Genomic DNA, 23205 nt, shown 5'->3' with positions numbered 1-23205 from the left:
TATCGGCTCGAGTAACTTCTTGAAACTAAAAGCTTATTGTTTTTTTTAATCTAAATTAACTAAAAGCTTAGTACTTGAAACTTGGCGGTGTAATTAAAAAACAGAAACGTCAGCTGGTTTTTTGACAGCGATAAGAACACCCAGAAATTACAAAATATTTTTTTTTTTTGTACAAACAACAATGCGTTGAAATTATTATTTTTGATTTATTATGTACGTTGTATGTAGTAAATTCGTTACAAAATATTTGAATGTAGTTTAATAGATATTGTACTACTCAAAATAATGGATAAAAAATCTTATTGTCGATGCATGGATGTGTCGTTTCTGAACGTAGAATGTTTCTGATTGGACGCGCTTATCAGTCGCTTCTTGCTAACTTCACGTTACTGACAGTTCATACTTCATACGTTTGGCTCGGCCTTCGCCCTTCGCTCGAGTTTGCTTTGTTGTTGCCTGCAGTTGCCGACGAACTAGTTTTGCGCCTCGCCGCGACCGTGTGATGTGACCTGTTGATTTATTACTCATCGTGTTTTGTGCTTTTGTCTGTGATAAAAATGACATGATGCTGTTTAAAAATGTTTTAAGTGGTGCGCGTTAAGTGTTTGTGTTCAGTGTAAAATGGGTTTGATAACTTCAAGGGAGCAGACAATGTTGGACGGTCCGGTGGCGTCGGCGAAGAGCCACCATGTACGGCAGCCTTCGACTAGGAACCGGACGAAACCCCCGATGCCGGACCGGGATGAGTTGGAAAACCGTTTCGTCAAAGTTTTGGTAAGTGTTGGCACCGAATTTGCCGGCATTATGTTTACAAACATAACATTGTTTACCGTGTGAATGGCAGACGTTACTTTTATTACGCGACTTCGGCACTCGCGTCAATATTTAAACAATTCGTTGTAAACAAAGTTCTAAAGGTAGTAAATATTCGTCGCTAGTAATATGTAGCGATGTTATAGTTCGGAGGGAACGTGCGGTGTTACTAATAATAATAGTCACATGTGGTGCAAGGGTGGGTCTGGTCTGTAGTGCATAAAATTCAAAGGGATTCTTATTTGTTTTTGTGAATGTAACGATTTTACGTTGAAAGGGAACAGTTGCCAACATTTGAGTGTGATTCTCAGTAGTAGTTAAAGTTATAAATCGTAAAAGTGGGCAGTCTGTCAGTGTAAACTGTGCAGTTTCCTGCCTTTGTTGTATTTTCCTGCAGCATTGATAATATGGCTATGGAGCCTGCTCATGACTATGGCATCTATATTTAATTGTTAGAACATGTAGTGTAGGTACTAAACTAATGCATCATTAATTATAATATGGCTACAGTAGGTAGAGGTACCTATATTTAAATATTTATAAACTTGATTCATTGACAGTGTAATGTCTGTAGGTATGTTCATTCAGATTTAATTTAAAAATGAAATTTTGTCCTATTAGAAGAACTATAAATGTATGTAGTCATCTAAAATTGCTCTACTTTTCATTTTTATCTCCATCTCTCTCTTCTGATTCAGTTTTGATTGAAGCCAAATACTGGTGTAATGTCCTATCACCATAATTATCATCTACAAGTAAATAAAAATAATTTAAATAGTGGCATTTAAAATATTTCAATTCAATATCAATTACATATAACATCAATTTAAAAATGAATTATCTACCTATCTTACTTTATAAAAATAGTATAACTTCCAGCATACCACAGATAAAAAAAATCACTGTACCATAGCCATGATAAAGTTGCTCTTCAAAAAGTTTTAACTAAACAATTGTATTGTTTGTTGACTCCGTTATCATTCCTATTTCAAAACATATCACCCATTTCTATCTTAAAGTTCCTGACACAAGTAACATTGTGATAAGACAAAATGAAATGTTTCATATCCTGTTTTATCAAGCATTTGTCATGTTTCTTGGTTTTATTTGTTGTTTGTTGATTTGTTACTTCCTGGTACTTGAAACAAGTAATAACTATTGACTATTGACACATTTGCGATATTATCAGTAAAGATAAAGTAAAGACACTAAAACTTTGATTTACTGTCCTGTATCATAAAATTGCTCTTATTACAGAGCCATTAAAATTCAAGTTAGAAATTAACCTGCAATAAAATGCAGTACTAAAATTGATCCAGTTATTTTTAAATTAGAAATCTACTAAACAAGTTACAATTTGATTGGCCGTAATAAATTAAGCTATAGACAAGCTGTGATTGTCATCTTTTATTACCCAATTTTAAGTAATGGCTGTAAATACTTAATTACACACGAAAACTAGTTTCAGTTGAGGTAGTTGCTATTTTTATTAATTGAAAATCGAAAGCGAAAGCAACTAATTATGATTAAAAACAATAACTAAAATCGGAGATACCAATGATTTACCAATTAAAAACAATAAATGAAATCGGTAAAAAAGTCCAACTAGACTAAGCATCTCAATGGGTCAGTGGTCAATCTGTTCACCCCCTGTTAACTACATTGAAGTCATGATACAACTAGGAATAAAAAGCACTTACTTATGCTATTTAAATCACAAATAAGTATTACCTAATTTAAAAAAGTAACAAATGCATTTGCAATTATTTTTAATTACACTCGGATGGAACAGATAAGCTCTCACTGCATTTTAATTAGTGTTACAAAGTTTATAAATATTGTATAAACTGTGTGTTATGTTTTTTATTTTTAGTTCAATGTTATGACCTTCGAAAACACCATTTCCTGTTACAAAAGATAAGAGTTGCAGATAGCCAAAACAGAACCACACAATAAAAAAAAGCATTCTGAGTACCGCAGATTGTGGTAGAAGTTGCTGATATAACTAACTACTCGTACTTAGTTCAAGTTTTGAAATCCTTACTAAAAAGCAAGTTGCTTTTACTAAGGAAATGTGCATGTTATAAAATATGACTAGGTATATTTTATATTGGCGTAGAGTAAGTGTATCCTAATACCTCACACCTTATTTTAAGACAAACTTCAAATTAAATATTAATGAATTGATTTCCATTAAACTATTGTTACTCTCACACAAATAACGTGCGTACGAGTGTCGGTCGATTGATGCTGCGGTCGGGGGCTGCGCAGGCGCCGTTATCGCGCACAGAGCCCCATTGATGGCTGGCTATTTCTGTGCTATCAACACGAGGATATCGTGCCCACCGCGTGTATCTACAAGCATGTAGTTTGTACAACAATTATAGTTACTTTTACGTTCCGAAAAATTACATTCCAACTTTCGTACTATGTGTAACTTTCGTGAGACATATTGAACTAATTATACATATTTGTGACGGAATATTGCTTATGATTATGAACACCCAGCAGGGCGTGAAATTAGTCGACTTCGTCAAACATAAGGCAAACTTAACTAGTTAAAGCTAACTAGTTTTCGAGACGCAGAAATTGTCAAATAACTAACTATCGTTGCTTTTTTGTTGGTTCAGCTGTGACCTTCCAGGGTATGTCATTCTACAAGCGCATATTAGTCATAATTGTAACGCCGAATTAGTTTCATGTGCTACACGCACACGCCTTGTCTAATGAATGAAGTACCTACCTATATGAATCATATTGTGTCTGGCATCGTTCTAGGACTTCAAATTGAATGTACAAAAATAGTTGTTTAGTAACCAAGTAACTAATGGAAAATAGGGTTGAGTAATAAATGCTGGAATAATTATGAGGTTAAGGACTCGTGGAAATTCCGTTTATTATAGTAACTAGTTATTTGTCTCTCATTAACTAGTCCATGGGTCCTTGTTTTGCCAGTTTCAGGTAAATAAAAGCAATTTAAACAGCATGCATCCAGAAACGTGAAACGACAAATGATTGTATCATTCTATTTTTACGAAAACGATCAAATAACAAAAGGGTCGTCACAAATCGACCCACACAGCTCGTAAATATTCAAGCTGTAAGGGAACTGACCCCGATGACCTCAACAATTTCGTTTATCAATCCGACTTTGGATAACTCAAGTTAAATGAGCAAGAGTAAACAAAGGTTGGCGATTACTTCTGCTTCGAATAAAAACAGGAACTCTTCATTACGGCAAGGTCATTCGGGCGAGTTTTTAACAAGTAAATGACAACGAGTGAGTCACTGGAGCTGGTCGTTTTGAAATAGGGTCACACCAAGGCCTTGGGAGGAGCAATCAACATGTCATTAACTCATCGGGGTGATGGGTGCCAGACCGTGTAGCTGATAGGCGTTGATTATCATTTATTTGAATATAAAAATACACTTTTATTCAGATCGACAGCCTTGATAGTGTGATTTTATCAGATGTTTTGTAATTTTTATGGTTTCAATGCACCTTGTAAGAATCTTTCGTCCATATTAAACAAGTCTTTGTTGGTTTGATTTAACTTTGGTTTGCAGGCAAAATTTCCATTACAAAATACCTTCCTTACCTTTGTAGTAAGTTCTAAAGAAAAATGATCTTGTCTTTAGCTAATATAAATTTTATGTTGCATTAAAAGTCATTTATAGTTAAACCAGTACCCTATCATTCCATAACACAACACATGCATATTACTTTGTAGATGTTATCGATTACTTTCACCAAGTAACTGACATCGTAAATTGTGCGCATGAGTTGATTGAATCGGATTTTTATTAGCACTTACAAAGTTTTAATTAAATAGCCGAACATTGCGTACGAGTATCGAGACGTTTGAGGAGATGAAAAGTATCTATTGATGGAGTAATTTATTGCTTTGTCAAACTTGTAGCATTATTTACGTGTCCTAATTTCTTGAATTTATTGAATCAACTTCTGTTGAGCTAGTTAGTGTGTTTATTCATCTAGCGACTGCACTAAGTACCTATACCTAGGTTTTTTAGAGGGGAGAAAATCACCCAATGACAGATTCTTACTGACTAAAAATCACCGTTCCTACTCCTGCTTTTCGAGCCAGAGACCCGGTAAACCAGACCTTTAATTACGTAGGTAATATTCACTAGCTTCAACATTGAATTTAAAACTACCTATCTATACGTACTTCTATTTCTGATCTATAACAAATTCATATTTAAATTTTATTTAGCTAGTTATGCGTTTGCGTATTACCCGCATAGCTATTAAACTTATTGTTAATGAATATTCAATCGGTTCCTTTAGTCAGCCATCGTACCTCTGTCATTTCAAGTCATCATTATATTATCGCAAATCATAAACCACATTAATTATTATTACATCTGGCGCCTTTGTCAAGCGTTTGATTGGTTTATAAACGATATTATTATGCGTTCATTGTATTGCCACTATCCTTAATTAAATACGCATCTTGTTAGTTAGATTAACTAACTATTTAGTTGGTTTGTTTAGTATCTTAGCCTATTTCTGAAAATTATGTCATAGTTTCTTCTTTTTACCTGCTGCCCTAGTTATTCCCAAAAAGTTAGTGTGGAACCTAGTCTTATCCAGATGATACATAGATGTTGCCTACCATGACCCAAAAATACGCCTTCTGAAATAAATAAAAGGAACTTTTAGCCTTAAGTCCTAGTTAGTCTATTCACGAAGGCTAGTTATAGGGTCATTCGCCAGTCTTTTTACCCGACTGCCAAGGAAGGGTTATGTTTTTCGCGCGTATCTTGTATGTATGAGCCTAATCTATATATTAATACGTGATGCAAAAACTTTGGACCACATTTTACGAAAATTGCGCGGACGTAGGAGCATAAAATTTGGTATACTTATAGTTTATGTGTAGGAGAAGTGCATAGCGCCAATATTTTTCAAAAATAATGCTTATAAAGTACATTAAATCAATAAATAAAACATTACACACACATGCATAGTATCTGATCGTATTTGACAAAACGTCAAAATCAATAGACATTGCGATGATATTCTCACGTCTCATATGAAAAGAGTTTTATAAAAGAGTTTGAATTAAATAAAAATTATCCTTCAACGTACGTTAAGTGGTATTGTAAATTAAATCGTATATGGTTGAATTTCAACCACTAGGCGACCACTAGTATTCTTTATTACCTCATTTCTTCGAAACGGCTTGATGGATTTCGACAATCAGGGTATCGTTAGATTCGTCTTAATTACCCAAGTGTTCTTAGATATGTGACGTAAAACAAAAACCAACATGGCGGCCGTGAGGCGCCCTAGATAGAAGTAAAAAAAAAATAAAAAAAAATTATTTGCTACAATATGGGTATCAAATTAAAGAGCTCATCATGAGGATTCCAAAATGGTATATCACTGACATATAGAAAAAAAAAACTATGTGCAATTAGGTTCTTTATTATCCAAACTAAATACTCGTATAGGTACTACGCGACGCGATTGACTAGCGGTTTCTGAACTGTCGTTTCGTGTCGCGGGTGAAATCTTGAGAAACACATAGCCGTATTATAACTAACTAAAAAGTGTTAAATAAAAATAAATAAATTAAAAAAATTAAAAAACCCGACTGCATAAAAAACTTTAAATAAATACTGAAAAGTAAAAAACAAGCTTAGTCTAAAAGTGTATTTCATAATCAGTACACAAAAAATAATAATCTTATGCGAAACATAATTGAGTGTAACAGTCGGGACCCATTAAATAAACTAGACTAAAATCATTCAATATGGGTCCCGACTGTTGCACTCAATTATGTTTCGCATAAGATTATTATTTTTTGTGTATTGATTATGAATTACACTTTTAGACTAAGCTTGTTTTTTACTTTTCAGTATTTATTTAAAGTGTTTTTTATGCAGTCGGGTTTTTTAATTTTTTAATTTATTTATTTTTCCATAATCCTTCATTCTATTGGTAATTTTAACTGTCATGAAACATACTGTAATAACTAAGTATCAAATTAAACCTTGTCTATTGGATAACCGGAACAATAATTCAAAGATAATAATTCTTTTATTCAACGCTTTCTTTGGCTTGACCTCTGATGCCCATCTTACGGCCGGACCTTACGGTTCAAAGCGCCACAAATTGATTCGTTTTGAATATGAAACGATTTATTATAGTTTTATTGTGATTTCTGGTATGGATTTCAAGGTAATAATTACCTATATGATCGGTGTTAATAAGCGAATATTCCACGTTAGAAACTGCAGTTGATATAAAATGGAACTTGCTGCAAGAAGTAGTAAAACAAAAAGCATGTCTTTTCTTTTTCGAAAACCTTTTGGTCGAAAATATGTGAAGTCCAATAGTGTCCATGTGAATAGGGCATGCAAAAATATCCATTGGTATTGATTGCCCTAGTTAGTTATATACGATTAAGAATAGAACTGACACTGGACTGGATTCAAATTAAGACTTCTAATTTTTAATTCACTGCGGTTGATGCAGAATCTTCTTCATTCTCATAGACTTCTACCATTGATTCTGGATTCCTCTGGAGCAATTACGTCACTTACACGATAAGAGGGGTATTTGAAAAAGCGTGGTAAGTTGCGTATCCCGTCTTATAGCTTGTCATACAGGTTTTCTATTAATCATTCGTGCGACGCATGAGTCGGCTGCATTCCTACGACTATGGGGTGCCTCGGTGCCTCCAGCACGGAGTCCGTACAAATAACAGCTATTAGATGGTATCAGGATTAGATAATGGCGATAGTTGATGATGTTGCAACATTTTAAAGTAGGTACTTAGAATGCAGAAATTTTTAATTTGCATGCGGATTGGTTAGTTACTAGTTAAACAGACTGAGTAGTAGTTCGGTTTGCAAGTTCTTTCTTTAAGATAAGTTCAGCAGTTCAATGAAGATTAGGTACTTATTGTAGGTTCAGATTAAAACAGCTTATGTTGTGATGTTGACAGCGCGAGCGATGCGAGCGAGCGAAAATGTAACTTTAGGGATAGTAAATAGGTAGGTAATATTAATGTAGGCACCTATAAATTTCAATTAACTACCTAAATATTAGTTTAGTCTTAATCAACTGAGCTGTTGTTTATTCAATGTGTTTAATTACTAACTATTAGAGCTTAGGGATAAAAGTTAATTGGACGAATCAGGAGTCATACGTAAAACCACAAAATGTATGACGATCGGTTGTTAGTTAATACCAAACTATAGTTATTTACAGGAAAATATATACAAGTGATCAACTTGAATTTGAAGCATGTGAGTTGTGCAATTTTGATCTCTACGTGCTAGGGAATTAGTGCTTTTGAAAGCGTAAATTGCACTGTGACTGTTGTTAAAGTAGCGTTGTGTTCGCGCAGAAATAATAATTGAGTTCAGTTATAAACACTGGCTAAAAATAAAGCATTGCCAAGGTTAAATGGTTAACAATGTGCATTTAGTTATTCGGGGTTTTAATATACTTCCTTATGGATTTCAGAACAAGTTATATTTTAATTTTGTTTAACTAGGAAACTACCTATTTCCTAATAACATGCTCGTACAACATCACAATATGCATCTGGTTTTTATATCGTTAGTTCAATATTTAAACACACGTCTAGGCTGAAATCAAGCAGGTGTTGAAGGTTGAAGAGTTCCTGTAGCCTAATTTTATGACCAACATTTTCATTTGCGGTTTAACTACTTAAATTACTCAGGTTCTTAAATTAACTTCCGTAATAAAGGTACTTAGGAAGCTAACCATAAACTAACCATCAGTCCAGATTCCATGCTTTTACTCAGTATATCGAAAGACTCGATAGCTAAAGCTGCCCTAAATGAAATGAGTAAATGGTTTAAATGACCTCAAAACATTTTTATACTAATGTTGATCATCACGCCGTGGGGACACCCCACATTAATGGATAATACCACCGTCATCATGACGTAGCAGTCTCCTCGTCACCCGCAGGGTAAAATACAGAATCTCCAGTTTATTAATTTAAGGGTAAAACATTATGACGAACATTATTATTCAACATTTCATCAAAGGGAATTACAATGACGATCGATCGGTGACAAATGCATTGTCCTTCCCTTGAAATCGTCATAGGATAAGTCATGAGGTAATTACCTGATATATATTTTCCCTAAAAACTATGCCAACGATGAAACAGGTAGATGGAATAACTAATAGTTATGACACATTCTGTGGTCACTTATTTTATTAATCCAATTTAGGGAAACCAGTGCCTTACGTAGGGATGTTCCCTTTGTTTAAGCAAGCAAGCAAGCGCTTTTATCCACTCAGCAGAATCCAAAGTAATGGAAAAAATGCAATGCGGGCTTTATAATCCAGTCTAAGTAGTAGTTTGTCGAGTTCATTTAAATAAATGAGACCTATAATATGCATAAACTGACTCAGTCATGAATAAATATAGAGTTGCAGCAACAAAGCTATTACAGGTAAAAGTATGTGTTGTACGCGATGACGCGTTTTAATATATCAAAAAAAAGTTTTGAAAATCCGTCGACAATTGACGGAGTATTCGATGAACAAACATACAAAAAAAAAACATACAAACAACCGAACATAGTACCTCCTCCTTTTTGTGAAGTCGGTAAAAACGCTACAATCGAATGCGACGTGGCGCAGGCGCAACTGTCACTAGCAATCGGTACACACCGACAAATCGATGCAGCAAGACATCGAGAACACGTTTTTACTGCTTACTTTGTGATCTCACGTTTATAGCTGTCAGTACCCACAATTAATGTTTCAATAAATCTTCCGAAGCATTTGTTATGATTTAGTAGCACCGGTCCTGTTCCACGTTACGACTTTTTAACGGTTGTACAGATATTGACAGGCAAATTGCTCGGTAATTGTACGCCTTAGTACTGGAAATGGTTTTTGCGCGCTGATGTCGATGAAAAACTCCCATTTCCGAGGAGTTAGGGCTCGAGGCTGATTGACGAGAATTATGAAATTGTCTCTAACTTTGGAATCGTGTGTTGGTGCCATTACCATGGCCACACATGTGTAAAGTCACACGTATCTGTGTAATATCCGAGATATTATGGGTTTAGTAATAACTTTGAGATTTATGGTGTTAATATGTTTTTGGGTGTGCCGCAATAAACGATTCTCGTTCTCCTTATGAATAGCTGTATTTAATATTCCTTCATAGAATTTATGACTTCGTTTGTTAGTTTGGAATTAATAATGACTTAATTTTTCCTTGCCACAACATTTTCCCATTATTGTATTTCCCAGGGATTCCTCGTTATTACGTTTGAGGTAATTTTTATCCACTAGGCATGATGCACACATTACAGTCATGCTTACATTGAGCTATAATGATATTGTCATAATTATGAAAATATCAAAAACATTCTTATTATAATGTAAATGGCAGAAATTGGAAATGGTGACTGCTAAATAACTTGGTAATATTCAAAATCAAGATTGTCCACAGTGGGCGGCACAGCTGGATCGGATGCTCATAATCATAATCTTCCACAAATTAAACGCTAAGCACTTATTTTTCGCTGTGACTCTTGTAATAAACAAATCAGTGGGAAGAAAGTATAATAATATTATGTTGGTACACACAAAGCGTGTAAACGATCATGATAAATATAAGAAAGCTGACGACCTCGTCAGAAAGAATGAGTTTGCAAATATTGCGAAGTTAATATTAAGGGTGAATGCTGCTGTTCATAAGTCCTGTCTGAGTATTTGATATTATTTTATTTTTGCTACCTTTCTCTAGGAGATTATGTTTTGTTATTCATTAACCTTCAGGAGTCCTTTTAACTGGGTGATGCTTTAGACGTTTCGAACGTTCCTAAATGTTTAAGGTAGATACTAAATTAAGTTTTAGGTACAATAAATATCTAGTGTCTAAAAAATTGTAATACCTATACCTACTTTTATTTTGTAAATACCTAATATCGTGTGCAAAAATTGTGGTACCAGTCTATAACTAGGTTTTGTGGGGCTTAGTATATCATAATGTAATTTATGGAAAAGGAATAAATAAATAAATAATAATAATAGGTGCTTTTATTTGCCTCATTATGGCACATTATATTCTGTAACGTTATCAAATAAATAACCACAATAACGCAGTCGTTTACAACCTACCGAACACAGGAACTTCCTTTACCATTAAACATGTAACCCATAACACCAAAACCAATACCTTTAATAGCCAAATAGCCATAACCAAGCATTGAAAATAATTTCGTAATAAATTAACTAAACATTTGGTCCTTCCGCTCTTAAACGTCCGTTGCATTGGAAGGATGCGCACACGCCGGTCGGAACTAACGATAGCCATTTAATGTTCTAAATGAGGTCACATAATGTAATTTACAAGTGGTCCTTTGTGCTGGTCTTTCGATGTCCTTTCCTAAGGACTATTGCGTGTTAATTGTGATTTTATAATGAACAAAGGCAAGTTATAAATAAAATAATACCTACATACTTAGATAGTTTGCAATGAAAATAGACAACAATTAAATTGAATAATTACCTTTAATTATTTAATAATAATTGCACTGAGTTTATCTGCGTTATCCTGATTTATGTATCGTCTATCTGTAATGTACTAACTACATGTATCTGAATTGGCTAATTTCATTCAAGTCTATTCAGTACTTTTTAATATGTGACTTCTCGACAAACTCCTTCATCTTCAATGATTTATTGTCTTGTGCTGTTTATGGTAAACTCTACATAACTGGTTAACTTTTAGTCATTAAAAAACGAATAAATTTTAATATTTTGTTTCATTTCCCACCCACCCACAACTATATGCAGTTATCAAACCAACTGCGCAGTTTCACGACCATGGTACGATACTGGGTTGTTCGTCATTAGATCCGATAACTGTCAACAACACCATGTATCATGTTGCAAGGTAAGTGAACACCGACACACCGACAATGGTGGCGTGTGGCCAACTGTGTCGTGACGTCACCAACTCTCAGATGATCATAATTAAACACCTTCATAATTGAGCAAACTTAACTACAAGTTTTTGCTTTCAACCTCTTTGCTGTCATCGCGTTTGTCCTTGGCTGCATTGATTTGATTATTAAGAAAAACGTACGATAAATTCTAATTTCGAACAGTCATTGTCATTTGTCATTTTAAAATCTGGTCCTTTTGTCAGTCAGGTATTTTAATAGAACAGAGAAAAACAAAAGCATTCAGATACTGACTGATCATCTACTTTAAACATAAGAATAACATGCTACCAATTTGAGACCACCTGGCCACTTAGTAAATTCCAGATGTGACGTTCCGTATTTGGACAAAAAAGTCTGAATGACATGGCACAAGCCAGAGCGTTCAGATTTATTCATGTTCCACTTAGAGGGCAAAAAGTATGGGTTATTAATTGCGAGGTCCAAGCAAGGTCGGCTAATGAGTCACCAGAACGGAAAACTGGCGAGTAATAATGCGGCATGCGCGACATAAGTACAAGCCAGTTGACATTGATTAAGTTGATTAGTATAAGATAATTATGAAATTTTAAAAATGCTTCGTGGAACTGCGTTAAAGATGATTCTGCAAAAAGTTTATGGTTTGGCTTGTAATCACAGCTCATGGGTTGTGATTTTTTTAAAAAGGTTAAGTACAGTTTTATTAATGCTGTAGAAGTATGTTCGTCTCATATTCGTCTTAATTTTCATAGTCTTCTGTAAAATCAATAATTTTAAGTAAGCATTTTTCGTACCTCGCTTTATAGAATTGTCTTTTTGGTCCTTCCTAGTGTTTCTTGGCTTCTTTGAAATCATGTATAATAAATAATCAGTGTAATTTAGTTATGTGGGACGTGTAGGCGATAACACAAACTAGATTCCACCTCAATGTTAGTAAATAGTCAAGCGCTGGAATTATAAAAATATCGTATTGTTGTGGTTTCCATTCAATGCTAATTATAAGTCACTGAGAATTAATAAATATTCATGTTGAATGTGCTGTGTCTAATAATATTGAAGTTCGATTAAATGCTGAGCAATAATAGTCTTTATGTTGAAACATGCAGCGTATCATTCTTGACGAAAACTCTACTAATGAACTCTGCATTAAAAAAGATGTACGGTAGTAAGTTAGATTATCATTAGAAGTCGAAACGGGATATTTACCATGTTTATAGTTTCTACGAGTTTCCAATATTTCGGCAGTGTTGCAAGCGCCATGATCACGGACGAACTCAATTAAGTACGTTAGATTGCATACTTTTCAAAGACCAGAAATACACGTGAGCGTCGCAGGTGCATTACAAATGTCCACATTCCACGTGCATCTATTGTGTATAATTACTTGATAAAATTCCCACAGTGCATCCAGTGTGGACAGTTATACTCGACATGCGCTAGCGCCGCCGTCGCGGCCTAGACCCGCAGAAGGTCGTTTTACACACCGTTGTAATGTAATAACATTTAGTTTATTAAGTATGATGTACGTATTATACAAGAATAACAATACAGTTTTCAAGGTCGAAAAGAGCAAAAGTTGTTCTAGTTCCCAGAAGCTGTAAAAGTGTAATAAAATGACTCTGAAGTCGTTAAGCATATAATTTATTGTAGAAAAAAGTTTTTGTTGTAAGATTTCTTGCACTTTATTTGTTGTTCTTGAGAGGAATCATACAATTAAATTTACGCTTTTTATAATAACTATTCCAAATCTGCCAACCATAATATTACTTTAAGTAGCTTTGTCCTTAAATATAGAACTTGGTCCTTCGAAGCGCAATGTTGCTAGAAAGTGTATCACACAGAAACATCAACACATACCCCTGGCTTACACATCCTGATATGACTAACGACAGCCACATTTCACCTTCATTGTCGTGAAAACAATGGATCGCTCTAGTAAACAGAATCATGCGAACTGCATAAACTATTACGTGTCTAAAGCCATTGTGGTCATCCACCGTGAAATTACGAGTGTCCACGAAATACTACGGCCTGTTAGAATCAACGGAACGTAGTAAAAACCTTTCGTAAGAAACCTTGGTTTGTGATTTGGTGATGTAAGAATTTAAAGCCCTTTTCTGGGTGCTGTTTTGTAAGGGTCTACGTCTTTCGAGTGTCAGTTTGTGTTCGTGTCGTGATTAATTTTGATTGGTTTCTCCACCACTGGTCTTTGATGTAATAGAATTAGCTACCTCTGTAGTTCGTATCTATACTTTTGCTTGTTTACTTCTATAATATTTAAATTAACTACTTATATGGAATTATATACACTTTGATGGATGGTAATTGTAGTTATTGCTTTGCATATTGTTTGTAATAAATACTTATTAGTTATTGCTAATTTAACATAATGCGTTTAACTGTTGCGCAGTTATTGTCGTTAACATTTTTGTATAAAAACAGATTTATTTTTTCATGGCAAATTAATGTAAAGTAGGTAGTGTGTCTACGACTTTGTGAAATATCGTAATAATCAAATAATGTCCTGATTAATAAACATCAATTAATACGAATAGTAATATGGTTTCTATTGGCTCTGCCATTGTCGTCTTTTCATATACTTTTTTATTTACAGTCTTTAACTATTACACGTATTCCAATGAGATTATGATTTCATCCGTCATGACATGACGTTATGTGTTTCGTGACTAGAATCTTATATAACATCTAAACTATTATTTCCCGAAGGAATCCAGATAGGCAGGTGGGCTATCAAATTGTAGGTATGAAATGTGAATTAGAGTCTAATTTATAGTCAGTCATCGTAGTTAGAGCTGTTGCTAATAGCTCTAGTGGTCAATGTTATGACAGAATTTGGTTTTATACCTTAACAATGTTCGAATCTAGTTAGCTAGATACATTACGGAAATATACAGGACCAATGCTGTATATTTTCAGATATAAAGATCAGAAATGATTAGCACATTATGTGAAATTGGTATCCATTTTTTCGAAGGTAGAAATTGCGTTCACAAATAATTGCACTGAAAGGTTTTAAAGGCCTACCAGACAAAGAACAGCAGCAGCCATAAATTAAGTGTTTTGAAACCTAACAATTTTATACAAAAAAGTTTGCAAAGGCGTCAGTCTTTTATTGGAATGAAGGGCGTAATCCTGTGGCGAACTCACGACATATCGCGTGCCTTACCCTGTTACGACCATTTGTGCATTTGAGCTTAGGGTGAACATCCATATGATTGGGACCACTTAGATTTACTTGACTGATATGATGTGGTATGTGGATGAAGGGATTCCAGATTCTCTTGAAGACTGTCTTTTGTTCTTACCTTTTTTTCTGATTTTTGAGATCAAGACGAGTACTATACAATGAATTGCGCAGGTTAAAATATAAGTATCAATAAGTACTGACTAAGTTCTAACACTATTTAATACTAGAAATACGTAATTAACTGACAGTAATGAATGACAATAGCAAACAATATATCCTTATCACCCTAGACATTAGGATAGATGACGTCACGAGACACGAAACTCTAAGATAGCGGTCCTACCATACTGAACTACGGTCGGGTCGATGACCTCAGCGTCATTAACAAAAAACGCACTCTATCTACGCATCTTTTGATTGAGAGCTCGATGTGGGTTGAAGGAACATTGTATGTGAAATTAATTATTTTATATACCTACTCTTTTTGTTATTTATTATTGATACGACGATCGGAAATGTAATGAGTAATAAACAGTGCTTTGACCTTCAAAATACAGACCGAACAGAAGGACCAAATTGTACGCGGAAGAAAGGACCAATTATTTTTAGATTGATGGATAGCAGGAATCTTTATTTTTTTTAATAAATAAATAACTATTGTTAGGTGTCATCCTTATCCCTCTTCTACGACCAGTCTTTAAAATATTCAGCTGATTTTCTGTACTAGTTATAAGAAATAACTCTTGCTGAAACGAAGTCTATATGGAATCTAGGAGATACATTCCAATCTGAAGTCTCACAATAGACCCTTATCAACGAATCTACGTACATAATATAGTCACGAGAAGTCCCGACGGTATCGTATGGATTCAAAGTTTAATTGAAAAACTTTGCAATTCTCCAACATCTCCTCATAGGTATTTCTAATTAAAGGAAATTGGTTATAGTATTTCACATGTGAAGGATTAGTTTAGCATGGCAATGCGAATTAGTGAAGCAATGCTTTAATGTGAAACATTAAAGTCACACATTACATTCAACCTTTATAAAATTACTAAGCTGTTAGATAAGAATGTGCTAAATGTATTTTGTCATACACATTACCGTCTATGTGCTAATAAGTCATTTCTAAATTGAAAGTATATTTCTGTTGTCCGATATAGATACCTAAGAGCCCATATATGCAGCTTGGAGTAATTTTTATGGAGTTTCCATGGAAATTGATGCATTATTATTTTGAAAAGCAACTGGTGTTCTAAGTGATTTATCTTGTCTTACACTTATGTCAATAACTAGTAAACCAAATATAATAAAGGTCTGCTCTGTTTACCCATTAAGGATAAGATGCCTGAGCGATCACCATTAACCTATTTCTTCGTCATAACATTTTTATGGGAAAATGAACATTTTCGTGGACCGTCCAAATGTCAAGCGGGGACTTACATGGAAAAAATCCCATAAAAACTTTGGCAGCGACCAACGACATTTCTTGTATGTTAGGGAAATGTCAGTTTAAGTAGATAGGTCTACTTTTAAAAGGAAAAGTCGTAATGTTGAGGACATTAAAAAGATTTCAAGAAAAACTAAGTTTTGTATTCCACAAAGTTTCCATGAGTTTTACATCCAATGTCTGTGCGAAGCAGACAACTCTTAATTGAATTTTCAATTCATGTAATGGCTAACAGATATTATCGTATAAAATACACTTTCTATATAACAAAGCCGCCCACAAGTTGACTAGTTAACTACAAATGCGTTTCTTATCTCCAATCTTAACTGCAACAAATCTTAAGAGATAACAATCATACATGCGGGCTAGCTGCACTAAACGATGACTTCAGTTCAAAGTTAGCGCATCGGAACTTCAAACGTTGCACTCGCCAGCTGACTGGCATGGCGGCCATTGAGTGACGTCATCACATGTGGCACCCAGCCCGCGACCTTTTCGTTTTGTTTCCTGCCTCTCTTTGTTGCTGCCCGATGGTTTATTTTCTCGTGGTCCTTTATTTTGGAATACAGATTGTACAAAGGAATATTAAGTTTAAACTTTTCTTTAAGTAATTTTGTATGTCTAGATATCTTTTTATCACTTCTTAGAAACTGTTTTCCGACACTCTAATTTTATTTATACTTGTTTAAGTTCATTGATTGAATCAAACAAAAATATTTTTTTCTAAAAGATTTTTGCTCGGTGAAGACTTCTATTTTAGGCACAAGAAGTTCAATCTTTCTCCTCTACCTAATCCTTTCTGTGTACCTGATTGATGACTAGCCATTTAGGATACCCCGGGTAGAAATCTAAAATCTACTACCCGAGAATTCCAAAAAAGTTTTCTCTTTCCCTATCCATCACAGGATAGTTTAACAGACTTATTCATGATTGTTAATCTGACTATTGGAATATTTTTTATCAAGTAATTTTATATCTATGAATATCCTTTTCATTATGTAGAATTCTCTTATCGATAGTTCAGATAGCAGCATCAGTCAATGCACTGTAGCGAATTCTTGGCATTCGACGTCTCGCGTTGTGCCAGTGTCTTTGACATGAGTAACAAGCTCAATAAATAGTATTGTTTACCTATGACCTTTTCTTGCGACCCGTTAAGGAGTTATGAGTCATCCAATAATGTTACTGACTCATCTTTGGACTTGCAGAAGGTAGTTATCAACCAACCTTGAAAGGATTTTTATTATTTCGTACCCAAGGACCAGGTACAGAGCATTCAAATACACAAATGCTGATCCAAAGTCCGAACCTCGTGTTCAGTAGTCACGTTTATAACCGTTTAAGTTTTGTAACTTAAATACGTACCAATCTTTTGGACTTTTAAAACTTATATCTTGTTATGATGTTGATATTCCTCACGCGGATTCCTCAAACCACAAATATTATTAAACATTTCCATATTTACATTCATGTGGACAATAACCAGGACATAGGTTCCCACGTTGACATCATCCCACGATGTTTTTAGATTCTCTAGCATCTTACTGAGATCATCGTCATCAAGTAATGGCACTCGTAAAATGGTTTGAAACTCAATTTACATGGATAATATGGTATTAGCATCAATTAGGAGTCTGCGTGGTCCTGGGATACGTTTATGACCGGTATCTTGGTGTATATTGTGCATTTTAAAAAGGTTCGAATTTATTGCCGCCTAGAAAGTAGATAAAAATAAAATTGTAGGATCTAGTTATGGTAAAGTTGGTATTTTAATTGACTGTGAAGAAGCTTCATTTTGCTTGTCTATTACAGAATTTCTATTTAAAATTCTAAAGGTGGCTAAACTTTCGTCATATACAGTTTTGGCTACTTACGGTGCCCAGTTTTGGTTCGATGTCCGCCCGGAACAAATATTTGTATGCCCTACTATTACTGGTTTCGTGTAGGTAGTGTTTGTGCATGGGAGATTTGTTTGCTGATGTAACCATGATATAAGAGATATTCACAGTTGTAGGCTACCTTTTGACGGAACATAATATTGTTTGAAATAATTTTGCTAAAGTCTGCTCTGCTTTCAACATTAGCTGTTTGAAGTTCTTGATCTTGCAATCGTTCTTTTGAAGTCTCTAGATGATGAAAATCCTAATATTTTGATTTGTTTTTTTTTAAATACGGATGTATGATAAACTTTTCCCATATTTCGATTTGCAACATTTAAGAAAGCACTCTTCGAACCATCTCAGAAGCTTTTCTTTATCTGTGGAATTTATACCTTCGAATTAAAAAGGCGAGTTTCTAGTTCGTATAGAACTGTAGAACAGATATATAAAGTGTATGTATCGTAATATCGTGCAATACACTCAACGAAATTGAAAGTCTGAACCAGACAGGCCCTAACAAATTGTCCTGTCGGTCGGTTGAACTCGCATTCCCTTTTTTTTTCGTTTTGCCAACTTGTAACAATTGTACTCAAATAGAAAAACATCCATTTGGAATCATTTTTCATTCCGTTTGCTAAAATGTCAAAGAATAAGCTTCTGATGGAAGTTTTGTCGCTGTGATTGATATTCTTGCGAGGATTTGGTGATGGATTTATTAAGTAAGTAAAATCTTACTACAGGAATTGTATTTTGAAGAATAACGCCATTTGTTATCATTGATGTGTTTTTGTAACTAAATAGAGAAAAATGCACTTTTAGCAAAAAATTCATTCGTGGTCCTTTAAGTCATCAAAATTACATTACTGGTCCTTTCTAAAATTTCCTGACCTAACTCTACCAAGTCTCATTATATAATTCCACACAAGTACCTATCCCTGAAATTCGCGTCGGTTGAAGTAGACGACCGCCATTTCCTTGCTATTATTAGCGGGGAGTCAACAATAAGTCGTATTAGCAGGAGCAATCTTCCTAAATGCTATTGTATTTGTCCTTCCCTCGCAATATCCTGCTACAGTCGTTGATCATGCTATTTTTGGAAGTCTTATAAATGACCTCAGCACCCCTGTTATGTTTCACTCGGTTGTTGCTCCATACCTACCGGTATTATGCTGTGATATGGTGTCGGGAACACTGCGTAGTTTAGGCTATGAAGATAGATATTGTTTTAGTTAGTAGAAGTCTCTTGGTGATTGAGTCTCTATTAAGTCATTGAAGGGTTATATTCTGATGCCACTTGATTTGTTATGGCATTGTAATTTACGATGTTAAGTTCTATAAAACATTTTTGTCATCTCATCAGTACAGCACGCAATTTTTGTTCTTCTTTCGTAAGATATTATGTAGGCTACATTTGTTTTTGTTGCGAAACTCCCACAATATATTACACATTACATATTAATCCGTACCATATTTCTTTTGTGTTGTAATAAATTATTTGCCGGCTTCCTCTTTTTGACTTGCGCAATATTTTCGCTTTCCATGTAGCAATTTTGTCGTAAACAATAGTCTGGCATGACGAATATCGCTCATCATGTGGCTTAGTACATCGGATGGTGTATTATTTTGCAACTGTGTACGTGTATGAATGTAACCATTTTGTCACGCTACGGGTGATGCTGCTTCCACACACTGCAGTGTCGTTTGTAATTTTGTCAGACAGAAAATTAAATTGGAACGCTCAATGGTTACTCTTCATTAATCAGTCTGCTGTGTGCTAAAGATGATCCCTATTTACGATTATCAGTTGTGGAAAATGGCCATAGCTATAAACCTTACCTCCTCAAACCGAATCAGCGTAGAAAACCACACGAACCGACCCAGATTCATTACAAAATCACAAACGCGGACGTTTGCAGTCTCAACGAGTGATTGGTCTAAGCAGGATGTCGCTATACTTCTACTCAGATAAGGTTCCAACTTGTGGAGTGACGTTGCGTGTTGGAACCCTGTCGCATTAAAGAGTATGAAATAGGTTGCAGTGGACTTCCTTATTCTGATAGCTCTCGGATATTACTGAACTGCGGTCGAGCCATACGATGGTTTGATTTAGCTTACTTTGTTGTGGGGACCACTGAAGCCGTTGTCTGGGGTTGAGGGTGAATTTTAGTCTTGGAAATACAACGCACGGTGTTATTCCATCATCTGTGTTTAATCTCTGGATATAAAAATAAACTACTGTAAATGTTGAAATGATGTGTTTGTCGAAAGTGCTACTATTCTTAATCCAAGTATAGGAATTAGATAGCCTACCAAATTATTCCCAATTCTCTACAAGCCACGTCAAACCTAGCTTTATTCTTACTTAGTTTAGCCATTGTCTTGTATCTAGCCATTTCGGACCAAGGTTCACCGATCACCAAAGCCAGGTAAAAGGGCATAAACGGTGCACGCATGATGACGAAATTCGAACTTTGATAATTCCTTAGTAAGGTCGTGTTGTGAATCACATGCTACGTGTATCGCTTGTATTGCCAAATGCTTACCTTGTACTGAAGCGTTGTTTTTATGTACTGTTACACAATTTTTGGTAATTGATATGGTCATTGTGCTGGCAATTGGAATTGAATCACGACCTTCTTCTTAATTATCGTTTGAAAGGATTTTAATGATCTTTAATATTGGGGTTTGTTGTTTTTAGGCCTAGTTTTCTGTGAATAAATCGTGTCTGTGTTAGTTATTAGCGTGATAGTAATATGAATATGAAAACTACTGAAAATGTTGTCTTTCCTATTCTCTATGCGGAAAACTATACGTAGTTTTATACTTGTACACGCTAAATGCTGCTTCTAAATAAATAGTTTAAATAAACCAATTTGCACTCTCCTTTCAAGTACGCCGCCTGAACTTACAAAAATGACTGACTCAAAATAAGGCCATTCCTAACACGTTTCCAATATCAAAGCTCTCAGACAGATATATGACAATTTGATTGCAATATTACGCAATACAATTACAAGAAATAATGTCACGGACACACAGACCATCCAATCATAATAAAATCATATCATATCGGGACTTTGTGTGGCCATAAAAGAAACTGTATTGGCGCTAGATCTAATTTCCATTGATTATTAGGAATCGGTCAGTATTGACGTAACTGTCCAACATATGGCTCGTTCAATGAATAACTCATTGATGCTTTGATGCCGAGCCACGAGCTTTTTATAGCCACACTGTCAAAGTTCACGATTATCGAATGATTCGATTTTAATCGAGTAAGATTTTGTTGTCGTAAAATGTAATGCGTGAGAATAACGATGATTGGATTTTTAATGGTATTACTATGTGTGAATATTTTCACATTGTTTTTGAAGTATAGAAATAGTGTTAGGCGAATTTCTTTAATTTATTTTAGCTTTTGGACCTTAGATCCGCAGTTCATTGATGGAACCTATTTACCTGGTTATTTCAAAGAAACTATTGAAATGTGTGTCTCGTTTAATTGTATGCTATTCAATATGACCAATAACTCGTCTGCTCTGCTCACCACCTGTTCAATAACTAACAAGTAATAGTTTTTGTTGATAAACATCTATCATAAAGTTTACTGTTTTTCATAACATAAATACTAAAACTAGCTATAGTAGATGTGCGGTTTGCATAGCACGCTAGCTAGACTTGATCGTTCAATAAAAATGCTGCAATATTCAATCGTAAACAATATTGATTTAATATAAACTGTCTACTTGCAGTTCTTGTATTATATGAGTGTGCTACTTTATATTCTAATTCTAGCTGCATAAGTCTTTTATTCGAAATACTGACGTCATTATGAGGTCAGTTCTCTTTGCAAAACCCTGATAATCGTTCTTAATATACTGTAAGGGCACACATATAACCATTTCCAAGTATTTATTGAGACAGTACTTATATTTTGTGGGACAATATCCGTTCGAAACTTCATATACGAAGAGTCCAGAACTTCCTTTATATGAAGTAGGTATCTTTAATGAAAATCTTTTGAAGTTCTTAATAGGCCTTGAAGATGGCGCAAACTTTAGCTGTAAGTGTATCTAACAAAGACTTTTACACAATACAATGATATACAGTACCCGGCTATAAATATTGCACATCGGTCTTTGGTCCTTATTTTATCGAGGTATTCCATTCGTTTGAGATAACATTTGCTTTCCTAATAAAAGGTTTTAGTTAGACGTTTGCCATTATATTAAACTGAAATCCCATTAAGTATTTTTTCGATGTGCAGTATTTATTGCCTGGTACTGTACTACCAAAGTCTAATGCCCTTTAATATCTTTAGCGGTGTATAGACACGTCGGAACACCTTTTGTCTGCTCAATTCCGTACCAATACATTACAATGAGTCAGCTGTTGCGAAACATGCGTCTTATATATGTATACCTATATATCTTGTTTATGTACTATCTATTATATTTTGCAATGTTTGCCATTTTTATTAACCGATTAACAGAGTGATTGCAATCTCTTGAGTGGGTTTTGAAATATTTATTGGATTTTAAACAGTAGTATTGATTAGGGTTCTCTATTTTTCAGTTGTGAGGCTCCGTATTGGATCAAAATAATTTAATATCGATACTAAAAACTATGGAGTTTAAAAAAAAATGTGTTTAATTTCAAGGTAAACTTTGTCTAAGGCAACATCCTCGGTTCTTCACAGTAGGTCTGTGAACAAATAAAAGAGAAACAAATAAACAATGCTTGGCTACGTCACGTTCGACATGCAAACAAGCTCCCTAGGCTAATTTCCCTCTATTCCCATAAGCAAAACAATTAATTTCCAATAAGTTTCTCTACGTAACTTTTGGTCTGTGCAAACAACAGTTCCCAGAAGGCGGGAAGGAAACGCACCGCGT

At 34.7% G+C, this 23205-nt stretch overlaps 1 protein-coding gene across 3 annotated transcripts in view; it reads left to right on the top strand.

Moving 5' to 3' along the window:
- The first annotated feature begins 392 nt into the window (after positions 1-392).
- Positions 393-23205, top strand: part of LOC118268827 (formin-like protein) — a 75871-nt gene continuing 53058 nt past the window's right edge. For 2 of the 3 annotated variants that reach the window (XM_035583567.2, XM_035583566.2), the window contains exon 1: positions 394-774. In XM_035583567.2, the coding sequence (XP_035439460.2) occupies positions 622-774 (153 nt within the window). In that variant the 5' untranslated portion in view covers positions 394-621. Of the gene's footprint in view, positions 775-23205 lie in introns of all 3 variants that reach the window. The other variant, XM_035583568.2, reaches the window with a different exon arrangement.

Source organism: Spodoptera frugiperda, chromosome 2 (assembly GCF_023101765.2).
Source record: "Spodoptera frugiperda isolate SF20-4 chromosome 2, AGI-APGP_CSIRO_Sfru_2.0, whole genome shotgun sequence".
NCBI lineage: Eukaryota > Metazoa > Arthropoda > Insecta > Lepidoptera > Noctuidae > Spodoptera > Spodoptera frugiperda.
Note: the sequence above shows the minus strand (reverse complement) of the source record. Positions and strands in the feature narration are given on the sequence as shown.